General features: G+C 42.1%; 2 protein-coding genes across 4 annotated transcripts; both read right to left on the bottom strand.

Annotated features, from left to right (window-relative positions):
* Positions 1-1,144: 1,144 nt before the first annotated feature.
* On the bottom strand, positions 1,145-9,911 carry rab6bb (RAB6B, member RAS oncogene family b). Its single transcript, XM_052087463.1, has 8 exons — positions 9,682-9,911; positions 8,353-8,411; positions 7,896-7,949; positions 5,423-5,528; positions 4,432-4,543; positions 4,253-4,346; positions 3,448-3,514; positions 1,145-2,111 (listed from the first exon to the last, which is right to left on the bottom strand). The coding sequence occupies exons 1-8, from the start codon at positions 9,749-9,751 to the stop codon at positions 2,047-2,049; spliced, it is 627 nt and encodes a 208-aa protein (XP_051943423.1). The 5' UTR covers positions 9,752-9,911; the 3' UTR covers positions 1,145-2,046.
* A 347-nt stretch (positions 9,912-10,258) lies between these two features.
* Positions 10,259-16,321, bottom strand: LOC127615996 (espin-like protein). Of its 3 annotated transcripts, XM_052087397.1 has the most exons (6): positions 15,910-16,321; positions 14,730-14,785; positions 14,068-14,182; positions 12,957-13,078; positions 12,086-12,265; positions 10,259-11,968 (listed from the first exon to the last, which is right to left on the bottom strand). In XM_052087397.1, the coding sequence occupies exons 2-6, from the start codon at positions 14,742-14,744 to the stop codon at positions 10,514-10,516; spliced, it is 1,887 nt and encodes a 628-aa protein (XP_051943357.1). In that variant the 5' UTR covers positions 14,745-14,785; positions 15,910-16,321; the 3' UTR covers positions 10,259-10,513. The 3 variants fall into 3 exon arrangements, with proteins under 3 accessions (XP_051943357.1, XP_051943355.1, XP_051943356.1); XM_052087395.1 differs by having other exon boundaries at positions 10,259-12,265; XM_052087396.1 differs by lacking the exon at positions 15,910-16,321 and having other exon boundaries at positions 10,259-12,265; positions 14,068-15,370.
* Between the last annotated feature and the right edge of the window lie 46 nt (positions 16,322-16,367).

Raw genomic sequence — 16,367 nt, forward strand, 5'->3', positions numbered from 1 at the left:
TGTTTTTACTTGAGAACATACCTGTAGTGGTTGGCAGCTACTCAGAGTGGGACCGTTAAGGCGTGGCTAATTTAAAGATGGAACATTTTTCTAATGTTTTATCTCGAACGTACATACTGTACTTCCAAACTTGGAATACGTACAAATACACATCTTGGAATCCAAGAAGAAGTCCGATGGGGTAGACTAGAGTACCCTGAGGGACGCCCAAATTCCTTCAAATGAATCAACCACAAATGTAACTGCCTGCCTGCCCAGAGACCTGTGGCGGGGATTGAGTAACACGACATCCAGCCAGGGGAATACCTCAGAGTCGGAAAGCAATCGCGGCGTCCGTTTAGTCGTCCGGAAAAAGGTTCTTTCCAGTTCAACTTGTCTTCTCAGCACAAAACCAGAAAGAACGCTTCAGCAAGACCATTTCACATGAATATTTTATTGTTTGATAACAGAACAAAACAATAAATGGAAAGCATTCAAATAAAATAGGCCTTGCAGAAAAGGCTGCATGAAATAAAACATTAAATGGTATAAATGTTTAGAAAATAAAATACGCCTTGCGTACAATGTGCCAGAAAACAAAATAAGATATAAAAAATAATTTCATACTATATACATATAAGACAATAAATGGAATGAAATAAGGGCAAACAAAAAGTGGAATAAATGAATATAAAGTAAAATAAGCCTTGCAGACAAGGCTCAAAGCACATAAAATATTTGATCATTTAAAAATAAAAGGAACTGGAATATATTTAAATAAAATTTAAAAATGAAATCACAAAATATTAAATAGACTCAAATAAAATAAGGCTCTACCTCATGTCCCTGAAATGAATAAGGCTTTTCAAAAACAGATTAGATTTAAATTACATTAAAGCTTACATGAAATATGTAAAGGAATCAATTAAAATTAAAGAAGATTTTTGGATGAGGCTCCAGCTCCCCCGTAAGGATAAAATACAATAAAATCAATTTAATCACGCTTTTCAGTCAGCCCATTGCTAATTTGGCTCATTTCCTAAATTTAATGACTATCCACGTACGAAGGATGCCTTGGCCCCTGCTATGCATGATACAAAATGTGCATTTGATCCCAGGAAATCACATTTGGCACCATGTAAGTGTTGTGAGTTAGGAGAGTGAAGCCCTTTAATTGGTCATTTATTAATCATGAAACATTATCACAGTATTCATACTGGTGAACAAGGACCACTTGGACAGAGAGGACGTTCACAACATACATATTACATTATTATATACAGTGCAGTGCATTACCGTGGATCGTTAAACATGTGGACGGGAAGGATTAGGATTCAAGAGGGGAGCGCAGGGTAGGAGAGGCGGTTGTTTTCTTTGTACATTATTATTATTCATATCATTCATATTTTTTAATGCACAGTACAATTTCTATAAAAGTTGAACCCAACGAGAGATAGAGTGCCACGTTTTTCACAGCTACCGTTATGTGAACCTACAGGAAGTTGTGTGAGATGTGACGATGCTATAGAGAGAAAGACAGAGAGATGCTAGAAAACATTCTGAGAGCAGTCAGGCCAGTTAAAAAAACAAAACAATAATAAATCGGATCAGCATGCATGCGTGCTGCAGACATTCAGACGTGTTCCGCCATTTTAAGGGTGGAAAATGGCCAACCAACACCCCACTAACTAGCCTCTCGCCTAAAACTCTCCTTTGATGCTTAGGCATCAATTTTGGTGTGTTCCCTGTTTATATATAAAAAATACAAAACATAACAGCGAAAAGAAACTGGTCTCCTTTGCAGTTATTTTTCCCCCCTCCAAAAACATTTTCGTGTTCCTTTTCATTTTCTCTTTTTCGTCCTCTGGTCACTTACATATTGACAAAGTATACAATATTTTACAACTGAACAACTGATTGCGAGAGAAAGTTTGATGTGTCCAATCAGATACATCCTAGAGTACATCCAATTGGAGTTAGAGTCAACTGTAGGCTAACCAGGAAGTTGTTTAAGCAACACAACAAGCCAATGGCGTGAAGGGAGCTGTGGCCAATCACAGCTCGGCATTAACATGAGCACCCGGCCTCGGGGACGCTCGGCTCCGCCGGTTTGTCCAGCTTAATGTCAATCACTGGGAAAGTGCCGCTTAAGGAAAAATACAAAGCAACACAATACGATAAATATATTACATATAGAAACGAGCACAGTACAGTGCAGTGAAGTATAATTTATGGTATGGTATGATACAGTGTGGTCATAGTGGTGGGAGTTCCACAGGGTTCCGTTTTGGGCCCCTGCTGTTTTCAATGTGTTTGCTGCCCCTGGGTTACATCTAAAGCATAGGTGTCAAACTCAGATCATCAGCAAGCTCTGCAGAAGCCTGACATTGAACCTGTTCATTTGAATCAGGTGTGTAGCAACAGGGAGACTTGGAAAACATGTAGGACAGTGGCCCTCCAGGACCTGAGTTTGACACCTATGACCTAAAGCATGGTATTTCCTTTCATTGGTATGCGGATGATATTCAGATTGATGTCTTGCTGAAGAAAAAGGAGTGATTTTTCAATTGGACTCTCATATTGGTGCTGTTGTTAAAACCATTTTTTTCATCTTAAGCAGCTGGCTAGGGTAAAGCCTCTCCTTTCTCAATAGCCCTTAGAAACAGTAATCCATTCCTAAATTACAATTTGGCTACATTACTAGAATGCATTGTATTTTGGAGTCAGCCAGTCCTCCCTCAAGCATCTCCAGTTGTTCCAAAATGCTGCTGCTCGCCTCCTAACTAGAGCTACTCGGACGGAGCAGATAACTCCAATTCTGGTTCCTTGTACATTTTAGAACTAATTTTAAGATGATTTTATTTGTGTCCAAATATTTAAATGGTGTCGTCCCACCTTACCTCTCTGAGCTCCTCCACCTCTACATACCTGGCTGGTGCCTCAGCTCAGTGGACCACACCGCTACTGGAGGTACCAAGGACTAAGCCGTGCCCCCTTTGGAATGACCTTCTGCCAAACATGAGACAAGTCTCCTCTGTCTCCATTTTCAAAACTTATAGTGTAGTATATCATAGCATACTATACTTGTAGCACAGCATGGTCTACTATGGTGTGCTCTGGAATGGCATAGCATGTATAGAATATTATGGTATGTCAGTTGTTGCATGTAATGTTAGTATGGTAAATTCTATAGTATTATAGTATGGTATGAATATACATATACAGTATACTGTAGTAAGGGAAAGCATAGTATTTATTGTGTGGCATAGTGCAGGGTAATATCCTTTGTGCAGTTTGTCAAATGTCCACTAGATGGTAGTGTGTGAAGTCATGTTCCTGATAAAGTGAACCAGACTGAGCTTCCTGTGCAGTGATGTCAGCAAACCATTTGACAGTGATTCAAAATGAAGGCAGCCAATATGTTTGCCTACTCAATAGCGACTCCGTGCCCGTGTTCGTTAAGGATACTGCCTTCATGATTGGCATCGTCAAGGCTCTCCATCCCGGGAAGAGCTGCTGCAACACGACGAAACAGCTTGAAGAAGGCAGAGAGAAAAATCATTTTCATATTCGATTCAGATTTCAATTGTTGAATACAAGGCAGTGTTTTGTGCATGATGCATGTTGTGAGTCTGGAAAGCAAATACTTTGTGACTGGAGTAAAATAGAATGTTCACATATTGCTTACAACTGAGCAAGGCTAGCAAACAGATGCCGAGGAAAGGGATCTCAATAAGCCATGAGGAATGAACAATATTTCAGCTCAACAGTTACATTTATCACCTTTTTTTAACTTCTACTTGATTGTACATTCAAAAAAATAAAACGTTAAACTGATAAATTTAGTGTTATAGTAACACGATTGCGAACTCAGCAGGCGTGGCTGACGTTGGCTTGTTTACAGTGCTACTGCTAGCCTTATGGTGCTAGCGCAGTTATTTTGTTGGGGAGGGCTGATTTGTGAAGTGAGGTTAAAAACTGCGAACCCCACCTTTTAAGTGCAGTCAAGTTAGATACTTTAAGACACGTAATATTCTACAATAACCACCTTTGTAGTTATTTAGTTATTTTCTGTTTCCATCATATTACTCAAATATGGCTTTCAGGTTATTCATAGAGGACCGATATTTGTGACATTCTTGCTTGGGAGTGTGCTGTGACATTTTTAAAACATATGCCTTGGCTCAGTAAATTTGGGGAAACGTTACAGTAGAAGAAGACCAGATATTCATTGACTGTATTGTCCTTGATGTGTCTGAGGAGAACGTGTCACCTGTTTGACATTGCAGCCCGTCTTAGCGCTGGTCTCAATGAACATGACGTTCAGCTCTTTGGCTCTCTGCTCTCCCTCCTCAATGGTGATTTGCCTGGGGGTGGGGGTGGGGGTGGGGGGCGGTAGCCATTTTGATCAGCATCGACCTCCTGATGAGCAATGTTACACTGCCGCCTCACCTCTTCTCTTCCAGATCCGTCTTGTTGCCCACCAACATGATGATGACGTCACTTCCTCTCTCGGTCCTGACGTCATCGATCCACTTGCAGGTCTGCTGGAACGAGTTGACATCTGGGGAGGAATATGTCACATGCATACATCATTTTATTTAGTCAATTGAAGGGAGGCAATGACAACTGTCGCGGGCTTATTCCAGTTTTGGAGTTGGACCATTATTGCACTGAACTTTTTCAAATTCCAGTTTGTTTATTTTTAAACTAGATAATACTGACAGGGATCCAACACATTACACTGAAAATGACAGTACCTTAGTTGTGGATAATTATGTCATTATATTTAATCAAAATGAACACGATCATCTTTGGCAAAACGCTAAAATCTGACAAAAAAAAACATTTCTAAAAGAATAACTATCAAGTTGTGTTAATAGCCAAATGCCAAACACATTAGCAAGAGATAAATCATAGTTTGACACGAGGATTTGCAATAATGTTTTAAAACAAACAACGTTGAAATAATGTTGAATATTTCAGATAAATTTGGAAACCAACATCTTCTGTAGCTTACGTTCGGGGAGCTAACATTGTCATCATTGGCTAACATTTAGGAGCTAATGTCAAGGCTTGGTTTTGAAGTTAATAAATAACGTTAGAGGCTAATTAATGTTGGAGGTTGAATTCAGAAAGTAATGTTAACGCTAATATTCAACATAGCTTTCGAAAAACAAACATGGGGGCTAATGTGGAGCTAACGTTGGAAGATGACTTCAAAAGTTAACGGTAGTGGTATTGTTAAAAAATTGCAATGCCAATTTTGAAGCTAACATTCAAAGCTAATTCGAGGTACATTTGTGTTTCTTGGTGATAGTTTGTTCCATATTTCGTTTTTAAACTATTAATACAGGTAATCATAAACAGTTTTGGATGAGAAGCACAAACAGCGAGGGTGCCCCATTTAAGCAGATGGACAACAAACACGTGAGCTGCTCACTTGTGATATCGTAGACCACCACGGCCACTGTGGAATCCCGTATGTAGCTCGGGATCAGGCTCCGGAAACGCTCCTGTCCAGCTGTGTCCCACAGCTGCAGCCTCACCTATACACATCAACAGTATACGATATGAACCACTTTTCAACTTTAGGGCATCCTTCCCAATTAAAAAGAAGAGTCAGTCAAGACGTTTTAGCACACTGATGCTATTACCATCAGAAATAACCTTTGGCTAATCGTGTTAGGCAGAAATGAAATCCCATCATGGATTAGTCAAACAGGATTTTTTTTCCTCCTACTGAGCTGAAATGACACTCTATATGCAGCAAGGAACAATTTTAAAGCGGGGTACACACATACCAAAAAGCGGGATGAAATTTGAAGATTTTTTCCTCCCTTCCAAACAAAATAATCAAAAAACTGATAATCAAATGTCTCTGAGAGATTATCCTGTGCCATTTATCCGATGCAGCAATCTGGGGTCAGGTAGCCTATAAATTTGCTTAAGCAGGATATATAAACACAGATAATCGGACCAAATTTGAGCATTTTCATCAGTAAAGGACGAATTTTCAAATGTTTAGGAGTTTATTCTGAGCTATTATTCAGTTGTTTGGCACGCATAGACTGTGGCTAACTGGGGTCATGTAATCGTAAAAGTTAAAAACGTGAAGCACACACAAGTCAGTGAAGATGATCAGATTATCCTGAGTGATTATCCTGTGGTGTGGGGTGTGTCAAGAGTGCTTTTAGTTCCTCCACAATCGCTTCGGAAAATAGCCTATGCTGATTATTGTAAAATCTTTAGCTTGATCACGATTAAAGAGTTGGGCAAAGGCAGACTCCATGATTGTGATGTCAAATTAAAATGGTGTACCTCCATACCAATTGTCCCAAATGTGGGCATTTTTCACACCTTCCGATCAACACAATCTCGACTGTCAGATGTTTCTCTAACATAATCCTAAGTGACTATCCTGCATCGTGGGGTTTGTTGAGAATGATTTTCCCTCCCTGAGCTATTTTTTTTTTTCCAAGATGGCGCCCGAGTAGGCAGCCTTCGGCAAGTGCTCTTCAAGAGCCTTGCTTTTTTGTTCTTTTTTGCTGTTTTTGTCTTTTGTTTTGTCACATGTTGTTTGTTGTTTCATTGTGTGGACCTGATATGGACTGTTTTCAGCGCTTTTTGGCCACGACATTTGTCAAAGGAGCAGTATCTGTGCTTGGTGGTTGCGCCTTCTCGGCAGCACGCCTGTACCAGCACAGATTTTGATTGGGAGGAATGTCGGCGCCATTGACTGTCGGTGCTGGACAGACCTGGGGCGCTTGTGTTTTTTGCGCCAGTAATGGGCAGCATTTTTCACAACCCCGATTTGTTCAGTGGCTATGTCAGCGCTGTTGGACAGTTGGCGTTGGTGCGGCTGGATGGATGGCCGCTGAAGTTGAGGATGAGGAGAGAGGAGCGTTGGCGAAGAGCGCCGATGCATATTTGGAACCGTGAGTCGCCGCTTGGAATTGAAATGGATTTCATTGGGACAGGAGAAGTTAACCAATCTCTTTTTTCGTCAATGGATGCTACAGCTTCTTGTTGACTTTGAAACTTAGCTTGTAGCCGACGTGTGCACATTTTGAGCATGACGTCTCTGATCCACTGGTTAAAGGACACTTTGATTCTCTCCTCTTTCATCTCAAACCGCTTCAAACAACAAAGCGTGTGACGGAAAAGTGGTTAGGACTGCACGACTGTCTGTGTTTTATGTTATGTGTTGTGTTTATTTTACTTTATGTAAACTGTTTTGTTAAGCGCTTTGTTACAGCGGCCGCTGTTGTGAAAGCGCTATATAAGTCAGCATGTATTGTATTGTATTGTATTGTATTGTATTGAAAAAATGGACAAGGCCGATCGTCATAAGATATGAACTTTGTGATTGTGACATGATATGGAACGATAGTCAAATAAACAGTGTATACACATTTTGGCTTTCTAGCCAATTTTGAGCATTTTTCACCTCTTCTGATTAAAGTCAGCAAAGGGGTTGCTCATCAGATGTCTCGAAAAGATTATCCTGAGCAATCGGCCTGTAGTGTGGGTTTGCGTTAAAGAATGATTTTTCTTCGGCGATTTTCTTGTAAAACAGTTGAAGCCAACTGTCGCAAAAGTCAAACCTGAACGGGGAAAAAAACCCTATTGGGTCAGATTTTTGAGTTTTTGATCTCTAAAATATTATCCTGAGCAACTTTACCACCTCTAAGGATCAAAGTCATCATACAACAGATTATGTAATGTCCTTCACATTTATAAGAGAAATTATCACTTGGTTTGGGGTTTTGTAAAGAGTCATAAGAGTAAAGAGTAAAGAGTCACCCCACTCCCTGATTTGATTGAGCACAGCGAATGCAAACTCTCATAAATGTAAAACCTGCTAAATATATCTGACCATCAAGTCATTCTAAAAGACAACCAATGCTTCTTACTGTTCGGTCCTCCAGGTACATGGTCTTTGAAAGAAAGTCAATCCCGATGGTGGCCTGTTGCACACAAGGAAAAAGGCTAATTTGCAGCTTCATTAATTCCAAATGCCAAAAGATATATAGAAGGTGGAGCCATAAATCCGATTTAATCTGCTTCACTTTAATTGTCTTCTTCAGGATTTAATCACGCAGCCAAGGACAAGATAAATCCATATTCATTTATGTCGACGATATTGCTTCACTAGCCACATTTGATAGCAAAACAAATGACACCAAGATTAGTAACATAATCAGTATTTTCTACACAAAGACAAGATTGTAATCTGGATTAAAGGCGGCATTATGACATTTGTAGTGTGCTCATATGAGCCAAACAAGTTCAACATTTGGAATACGACTTCAAAGAAGGGAATTAAAACACACTTGCTATATATATTTACGCGACAGTTTTGCATCTCACCTGGTATGTGTTGTCAAAACTGTCATACATGAATCTGGTGATGAGAGATGTTTTTCCCACTGAAAGATAGCAGAAGGATATTAAACAGCGCGCGTGACTCTAGGCTCGTTATTTAGGAGTGTAAAAGACAACTTTTGAAACCAACAGTCAAAAATGAATCAAGGATATTTACATTTTGTTTAACAAACAGCAAGACGAGGACTTTTGTTTGTAACTTCTCACCATAGGGAATTGTAATACAAATGACAACTATGGGCCTGGTATCAGAATTACCACTTTATTATTTCTATTCTTATTTAGCATCATTTTTTTTCTTTTTCTTAAAGGCAAAAGTCACCTTTTTTATTTCGAACGTTACAACTCCTATTTTTCCCCCAATACGCCTTGCATCTCAACTAGCCGGTGCATAATACCCATAACAATCAGATATCTATATCTGATAAGTAATGTAATTTTTAAATATATTTTTAAACCTGGAGATGCTGCCTTCTGGGTAGACCTTTTTTTTTGCGCAAACAGACACGAACAGGGTGTTGGGCAGGGCCTCTATTCAGCACCACGGACAGCAATGTTGCAGCACAAGGCCACACACGCGCACGTATTATTTTGTGTGGGGTTTTTTTTTGTTACTTTTTTTGTGATGACGGTGTTGTGGGGCGGGGGGGGTGCATGGAAGGCCTGCCATTTGTTTGCATTACACAAACAGTCATCGTTGCAACTCTTAACACATGAACACGAACACACAAAAAACGTTGTGTAACGTCACGTCTTTGGCTGTGCGCTTGTTTTATGACAGGGGACGAGCCGGATGCTGCAGAAAGAAGCAGACATCGGCAGCCTTGGGTGTGTCCCCAACTGACACATGCATGGGACTCGTACACAAACAACGCCATTCGATGACATAATAGAGGAGTCTGTCGTGTTATGGGTTGGATTGAAGATATATACAACAAATACAAGGATTAAAGGAAGCGAGATAATAAAGAAAGAGTCGGCTTGTGTTTGTGGGCCACTGCAGCACGTCTAAACACCGAAACACCGCCCCACGCAACAGAGGCTAAATAGCAGTACTTTATGTTGGGAAAAAACAACTAATAAGAGATATTGATCCTATTTTGTTTGGATTCGGTCGTGCTTCTCCTCAGTCTTGCTTAAACACGTTTCCCCCACAATCGACGAGAAGAAAAGGGAAGACAGGCACCACGTCATCTTTTGCAATTGAACACCCCCCACCCACACCCCGGCTTTTTTTTTATATTCGCATCATAATAAACATGTTGGCCGCTAAAGGTGGGTTGCAAGGGAAGCATCTGTGATGGTGTGACTCACCGCTCTGCTCTCCCAAAAAGACGAGTTTAAATTTCCGCAGGGGGTTCCCCAAATCTCCGCCGGCTGACATGATGGCGCTTATTTATTATTAGTATTATTTCCAAGGGTTGATTATTGCAGAGGGGGAAAAACTGTCTCGACTGGCTCGTAGCAGCGTGGTGGTAAAGGAGGGCAGGATGAGACTGATGAAGATGATGCTCCTCTCTTCGCTTCGAATGATGGGTATGCAGCTCGGCGTCCTCCTGGCAGCTCGCCGCCGCTTGTGCGCATGCGCGACCTCACCTATTTCCATCCTCACCTTATTGCATTGGAGCGGAAAGTGGACAAGAGAGATGTGTACATTGGGGTTCAAAAGTAGATATACGCTGTTGAAATTGACTTCTTTAAGGAAGAAAGGAAGGAAAAAGCGAGGCAAGGAAGAATGAAGAAAGTGAGGGAGGAAGGATGGAAGGTGGGCGACAAGGATTGTGTGAGTATGGAAGGAGGGATGCAAGGAAGCATGAAGTAAGGGAGGCAGAATGAACGGTGCAGGAAAACAAAGACACAGTTCATCCATTCCCATGCAGAAAATTCATAGTGCACTTTCAACAAGGTTTTATTTATTTATGTTCGCTTCATTGAATACTCTAAATTGTCCATTTGTATGAATGTGGAGATTCCAACCTGTGATACTCGACTGTGAGGCAGACATGCTAAACACTAGAGCACTCCGCTGCCCTCGTGCTAAGATCAATGTAAATTACGTTCTGTCCAAGTCACTCTTCAGCCCATGTCAAATAACCACACTCGACACACACTAAGTGGAAAAAAAGCATCAGGTTTTAGAGTGTGCTTAATGTTCAAAATCAAAGATCTCCGCCTCCTTCTCCTTCCAGAAAGCAAAGCTGCGATCAATATATTGACAAATGTCTTCGTTGTTGAAACAGGACAAGTCTGTGCCGCAGCTGACCTCATTCGGCAAAGCACACTGAACTACAACTGAAGGCTCTGGCCCGCTATCCGACTTTGGTTCTGATGGGCCGAAGAAGCGGAGTTTGATGTCATCGAAGCCGTCGCTCCAATGTCGGCTTCCGGCTCGGATTTCCTCCAGAACAACCTTGTGGAATTCCCGCACGGTCTCCCATGGGAAACTCCCCACATGGTCAAAGACTTCGAAGCAGAGCAGATGCCTCATCTTCCTCTCAACCGGCGACAACTCCTGCTCCAAAATGTGGAAGTATCCCAGCATGAAGAGATCCAATGTCAAACTATCGTGGCTCACCGCCGTGCCATCCACCTCAGGTAGGAATTGCTCCGGAGAGAACACTTGAAGTTGACTTTGCGACGATGTCAAACGGGATGTTTGAACACCACGCGGCTGGAGTTTATTTCTCCAAGAAGTTAACATCTTGTCCACCGCGCCTCGCTTTTGGCAGAACTGAAACAAGGATGGGATTTTCTGCTGGCCTCGTTCCGATTTCGCATCTCGCTTAGCTGCCCGAGTGGCAATCGCGTAAGCCGATTTTTTCCAGTGGCTCAGGAACAACACTACGATGCGCTCTTTCCTTAGACTCGTGGTCTCGATCACAGCCGAATGCTTTATAGGATCGATGCTAAATCTCACATTCCCATTTGGCTTGCTCATCCCTGACAACTCAGATACGATTTCGTTCTTTGAGGCCTGGCTACCTGGAACCACCCCGGCAAAGGGATAAATGCCACCAATCTGCCCTTCAAAATTGGCTCGAAGCTTTCTGACGGACACCCCGGACTGACGGATCTCCTTCTCCACTCGTTTCCTATTGCTGTCTAAACGATGCCCCAAAACGGACACTCTCTGACGTCCATTTTGGTCCAGCAGCGTTTTATTGCCCAGGTCTACTTCCAGACCATCGCCTGAACCCCGCCGTCCCTTCATTATACGCTCCCCCATGGTCCTCATGGATCCATCCTCGATGGTCTGGGTCAGGTTGGCCACCAACAGCGACATACTTCTGACTATCTCGGAGACGCGACTACACCAGACCGGCAGGTCTTGACTTGGCTGCTCGTCCATTTGGTGCAGACCCTCTTTCTTCAGAGAGATGTTCAGGATCTGGTCCGGTAACATAGACCCTAGTTCTTTCATCAACCTGGTCAGCTCCAGCTCGTAGGCCTGGTGACGCTTCTGGAGGGACGCGTTGTCGATCTGTTGTTGCAGATACAGGATGTCTTCTTCAGTTAGAAGCTCACCAAAGGGCCCAAGAACAGCATTGTGGGTCTGGGAGAACTTCCAGCCGTCCACCGGTGGGCAGTCAGTGGTCAAGTCCTGTGAAGGGAGGAAAAACAAATCAGACGTGGAATCATACTGAGCAGACAAACGCAAATCTCCCTCAAAGGAAGAAACGCTCAACGCCGTGTGGATTGAGATGAGGTATGACTGTACCTGTTGCCTCTGGTCTGCCTCATCCTGCAGTCGGTTCTGCATCTGTCTCACCATCACCTGACGTTTCCACTCGGCAATTGGACGGCCAGCCTCGTCGTGAGTGGGCACCAGAGCCTCGATGTCGGCCAGGATCGCATCCATAACCGGTTCCTCCAGCGGAAACTCTTCGCTGTCAAGTTTCTGCGTGGAGAAAAAGTCATTGTTGCACATCTGTCGTCGGGTTGTGCTCTGTAGTGACATGTACGGATCTTTGGTGACCCGGTTCTTGGGATTTGGTGTCTTGAGGACCTGGGTTTGAGTCTCAGCCGCGGAAATTGTGAAGTGAACACATTCTCCAGACTTGCTTCTAAGTACTTGGCTTGGGAGCTACGAATGTTGAATGTTCAAAATCTACGACAGACCTGCCGCTACTTACCGATATTCAATCTCGGGAGTGATTGCCGGAGAGAAACTGGAATGGAAGTTGGACTCAATTCGAAAACCAGCAACAAACATAACATTTCGTACTAAGCTGGAATCCACAAGGGAGGCTAAGAGTGACGAAAGACAACTTGGAGGAGGTCAACCCAACAAGTTTGGCAACTGGAATCAGATGCAGGCCAGGATCAAGTGATACGGAGGAACCTCCCTGTGGCCCAAGGAAGAAAGAAAAACTGGAGCCATGGTCCAAACTCATACTCGGTTTGTTTTTTTACACCCGGTTGCGCACCGTGACACACAAGCCAACCAATTATCCTGGCTTGGGACTGTCACTGAGGTTCCCTCAGTGAACTGGAAGCAAACCCTTCACTTGAACCAATATCTGCATTTACATCGAAAGCTACCCCGAGAGATGCATTTAGGTTTGATCATTTAGCAAGCGGTTGCTCACCATTTGTCCAGTGAAAATGGCCGCAGTGATGCCAGCCTGCTTCAATGACTTGATGGACTTCACGTGGGACGTCAGTGCGAGATCTCGCTCCGGAGGCTTCAGCTGGTTGAATGATGTCATCACTAGAAACCAATCACAACATGTGACACAGCCGTCTCTTGAGTTCTCGGTTATTTTGTCGCGATTTTGTAGCGCTGATCCTCTCCCCTCAATTCAACTGCAATTCCGCAAGATAGTCTAATCGTCTCGTGATTGAGAAATGCTGAAACGCCAAAGAAAGAAATTAAGTCACACGGGTTAATAACGCCCTGACATCCGTCTCATTTATCTTGTCATTCTAGCGGCTTAGGAGGATTAATAATAGAACAGTTTTGTATAAATAAATGAAGATAGAAATGAAAATTCCCCGTGAAAGGATGTGGATCATGACAAATCTTTTTTTACCAAGCTGACGTGCCAAATAAATAAATGAAGTGACAACACCCATTTTGTAAAGCGTTTGTCTTCCTTCGAGGCTTGTGGAGAAGCTGGATCCTGTCCCAGACACACACTGGATTGGTCGCAAGCTAATCGCAGGTCACACACACCGTCAATGTTCCCTGTATGCCGTCCGCAAGGAGTCCCAAACATGGGCATCGTTTACGAGCGCTTGAATGAGCTGGGTTTGTTTATTTATTCAGTTACACGTCAGAACCTTAAGTCTCGGAACCGCATCAAGCCTGCGACCCACTGACTGAACCAGAGAGATAAATGACAAAAAATGCATTTAAAAATTAATTCGGGGAAGCTACAAACACAACAAAGGATTTCATCAGGGGCAAAAAAGTGGATGTCTTAGTCTGGCCACATGGACCTTAACACGTAACTGAAGGGAGAAAGCCCCAGGACCAAACGAGAACCGAAACAGGCTGCGGTAAAGGCTTGGAAAAGCATTTCAAATGAAGAATGTAACACTCTGGTCGATATTTTATGAGACTGAGAGAAAAGTCAATATTTGTCAAATGGGTCTTGTTGTATCTAGAAAAACTTTTTTTGCTTGACCGGCAGCAAGTTCTCAATGTACCCTGCCTAGTTTACAGTTAAAAACAGCAACGGCATAAATGTGGCTTACCTGAGGAGGCCGTGTGGATGTATTGCATGGACCCCGTTTGTCTTTGGTGAATATTCGGGGGTGGGGATAAATCAATCTCCTGGAGTCGAGGAAGGGGGAGCACCTCCTTCACCGGCTGTTGGACTCACGCAAAGCATAACACATGATCTTTTGATAAAAACAAGTCACGTATACTTTAACGAGACACTTGGGAACTGTTTTAAATCGTGACAGAAATGCACGATATGTTCTTTAAAAAACTCCTTTGCAATAGCCTCCTGTGTACATTCCAAAAACATGCTTGGGTTGGTTAATTGAAGACTTGAAGAAATCAGTGATTCTCAACTGGTGTGTTGGTATGGCAACGCACGGCTAGCTAGTCTGCTACTTGAGCCGGACCGTGTTTGTTTACGAATTAGGTGTTTGCGTGTGTCAGTTACGCGTCACGGCTGATTCAGAGGTTCACAGAAGACTCAGAATGTGAGCAGCGCTTTTGCCTGGATGCCTTCTACATCCTTATGAAATATGGATAGATTTGATGGACTTAGACTACTCATACAGTCAATTCGTAATTCCACTTTTCTTTTCCTTCAGGCCACCTGTGATCATTCACAATATGTGACCCAATACTTTTCTCTCATCTGCATACAAAATTTGAATATCGGGACTAGACCAGTGAACACCTTGCTGCTCTCCATTTTGATTGAAAAAGTTCTCAAGAAGCAGCAGCTGGCCGAATCTGAAAGAACAGGAAGCAGATAAAATGAGCAGGAGTTGGACCTGACATGGCACATCTCTGAATACACGATGTAATCAAGTCCCTCCGTCTCACACACACACACACACACACACACACACACACACATACTTAATGCAAAGAACAATCGCGGTGAAATGTGAAGCTTCTCGGCATGCAGGAGAAAGCTTGTGAGAGTCAGTGGAAATGGGATATTGTGGTTCAGGTAACCTCAACGGTGTCCTGGAGCCTTGCCCAAGATCGCCTGAACCCACTAAGCACTGTTAAATGGTGCATGAAATATACTAGTAATACCTTTTGGTCACTTATCATTTACGGCCTTTGTCCAACAACAACCATGCGTCAACTTTTTTTTTTTAATTCGCCCAAATATTAGTTTTCTGTTAAAAATTAGGAATATGGATGGGACATTTTCATACTTGGTGGTGCAAAACTAATCTGAATTGAAATGCTAAATGAATTGGCATCGCATTGTTTTGCTTATTATACTGGTTAGAATATTTCAAAGGGCAATTCAACAAATTAAGACAAATGTCAAATGTCAGTCATACGGCAAATGCAATCAATATATATCAAGATTCTTTACATGAATTGCCGTTTCAATTTCAAGAATTATCTTTTTTTTACATTTCAACAAATTTTGCTGAAGTTTATTTTAATTAGCAAAATTTGCATTACCTTCATAATATGATCAATAAATTTGTGGAAACACATTTACAATGCTTTTATTTTATGGTGACATATGAGACTGACATTTTTTTTACTTTGTCAAATTTCCACTTGCAAGTTTGTAACCAGTATATATTTTAAAATACCGGTATATATTTTAAATGACTTTGTTAGTGAACAGTGCATTTAAATGATGTTAATTCAGACATGAGTAGGCGGTGCTTCGGAATTTGTTTTTCCCTGAAATGACTGCTCTCCACTCAACGATGAAATACAGCACAGTTATCATTATTTATGAATTTACTTTTTTTTTTATCAAACATGAAAACATTGATATGCATTTTAGAATGTCATAGAAGCGTTATCCGCCCGACAAGGAAAACATTATCCTCATTTGAAAATCAACAACTTACCACGATGATCGGAACAGCACTCACCGTTAAGTCGTGGATGGAGAAAAGTTGAAAAGAAATGTGGTGACTCCTAAAGGAAATCCAGAATCTGCTGTTGTGCTCATTGGTGACTTAATAAGACGAAAACCATTGAAGATGAATCTCCTGGACTTAAAGCTCAGTTGGGGGGGGCACTTGTCCATAATTCAAGAGGAAGGACGGGTAGAGTGACCTGCACGGGGAGGTCCAAGTCGATGTATGCAGGAGCTTGAAAGTGGTTTTGGATCTTCTCTAAGCCTAGTTGGTCGTATTGAACAGGACATCAATATAAACAAGTGACTCACAGACAACTAAACAATTAGATGATGACACCACAGCTAAACAATTACCGTATTTTCCGCACTACAAGGCGCACTTAAAAGCATTCAATTTACTCAAAAGCTGACAGTGCGCCTTATAATTTCCGAATAAAGTCCCTTTATATATATATATATATATATATA

This window comes from Hippocampus zosterae, chromosome 15 (assembly GCF_025434085.1).
Source record: "Hippocampus zosterae strain Florida chromosome 15, ASM2543408v3, whole genome shotgun sequence".
Classification (NCBI taxonomy): domain Eukaryota; kingdom Metazoa; phylum Chordata; class Actinopteri; order Syngnathiformes; family Syngnathidae; genus Hippocampus; species Hippocampus zosterae.

Coding starts and splice junctions, on each gene's coding strand:
- rab6bb (XM_052087463.1), bottom strand. CDS start 9,751: ATGTCAGCCGGCGGAGATTTGGGGAACCCCCTGCGGAAATTTAAACTC. Junction 7,950..8,352: donor GTTTTGACAACACATACCAG/GTGAGATGCAAA, acceptor TGTGTGCAACAG/GCCACCATCGGGATTGACTT. Junction 5,529..7,895: donor TGTACCTGGAGGACCGAACA/GTAAGAAGCATT, acceptor TGATGTGTATAG/GTGAGGCTGCAGCTGTGGGA.
- LOC127615996 (XM_052087395.1), bottom strand. Junction 13,079..14,067: donor CATCCACACGGCCTCCTCAG/GTAAGCCACATT, acceptor ATTGGTTTCTAG/TGATGACATCATTCAACCAG. Junction 12,266..12,956: donor CCATTTTCACTGGACAAATG/GTGAGCAACCGC, acceptor TTCTCCACGCAG/AAACTTGACAGCGAAGAGTT.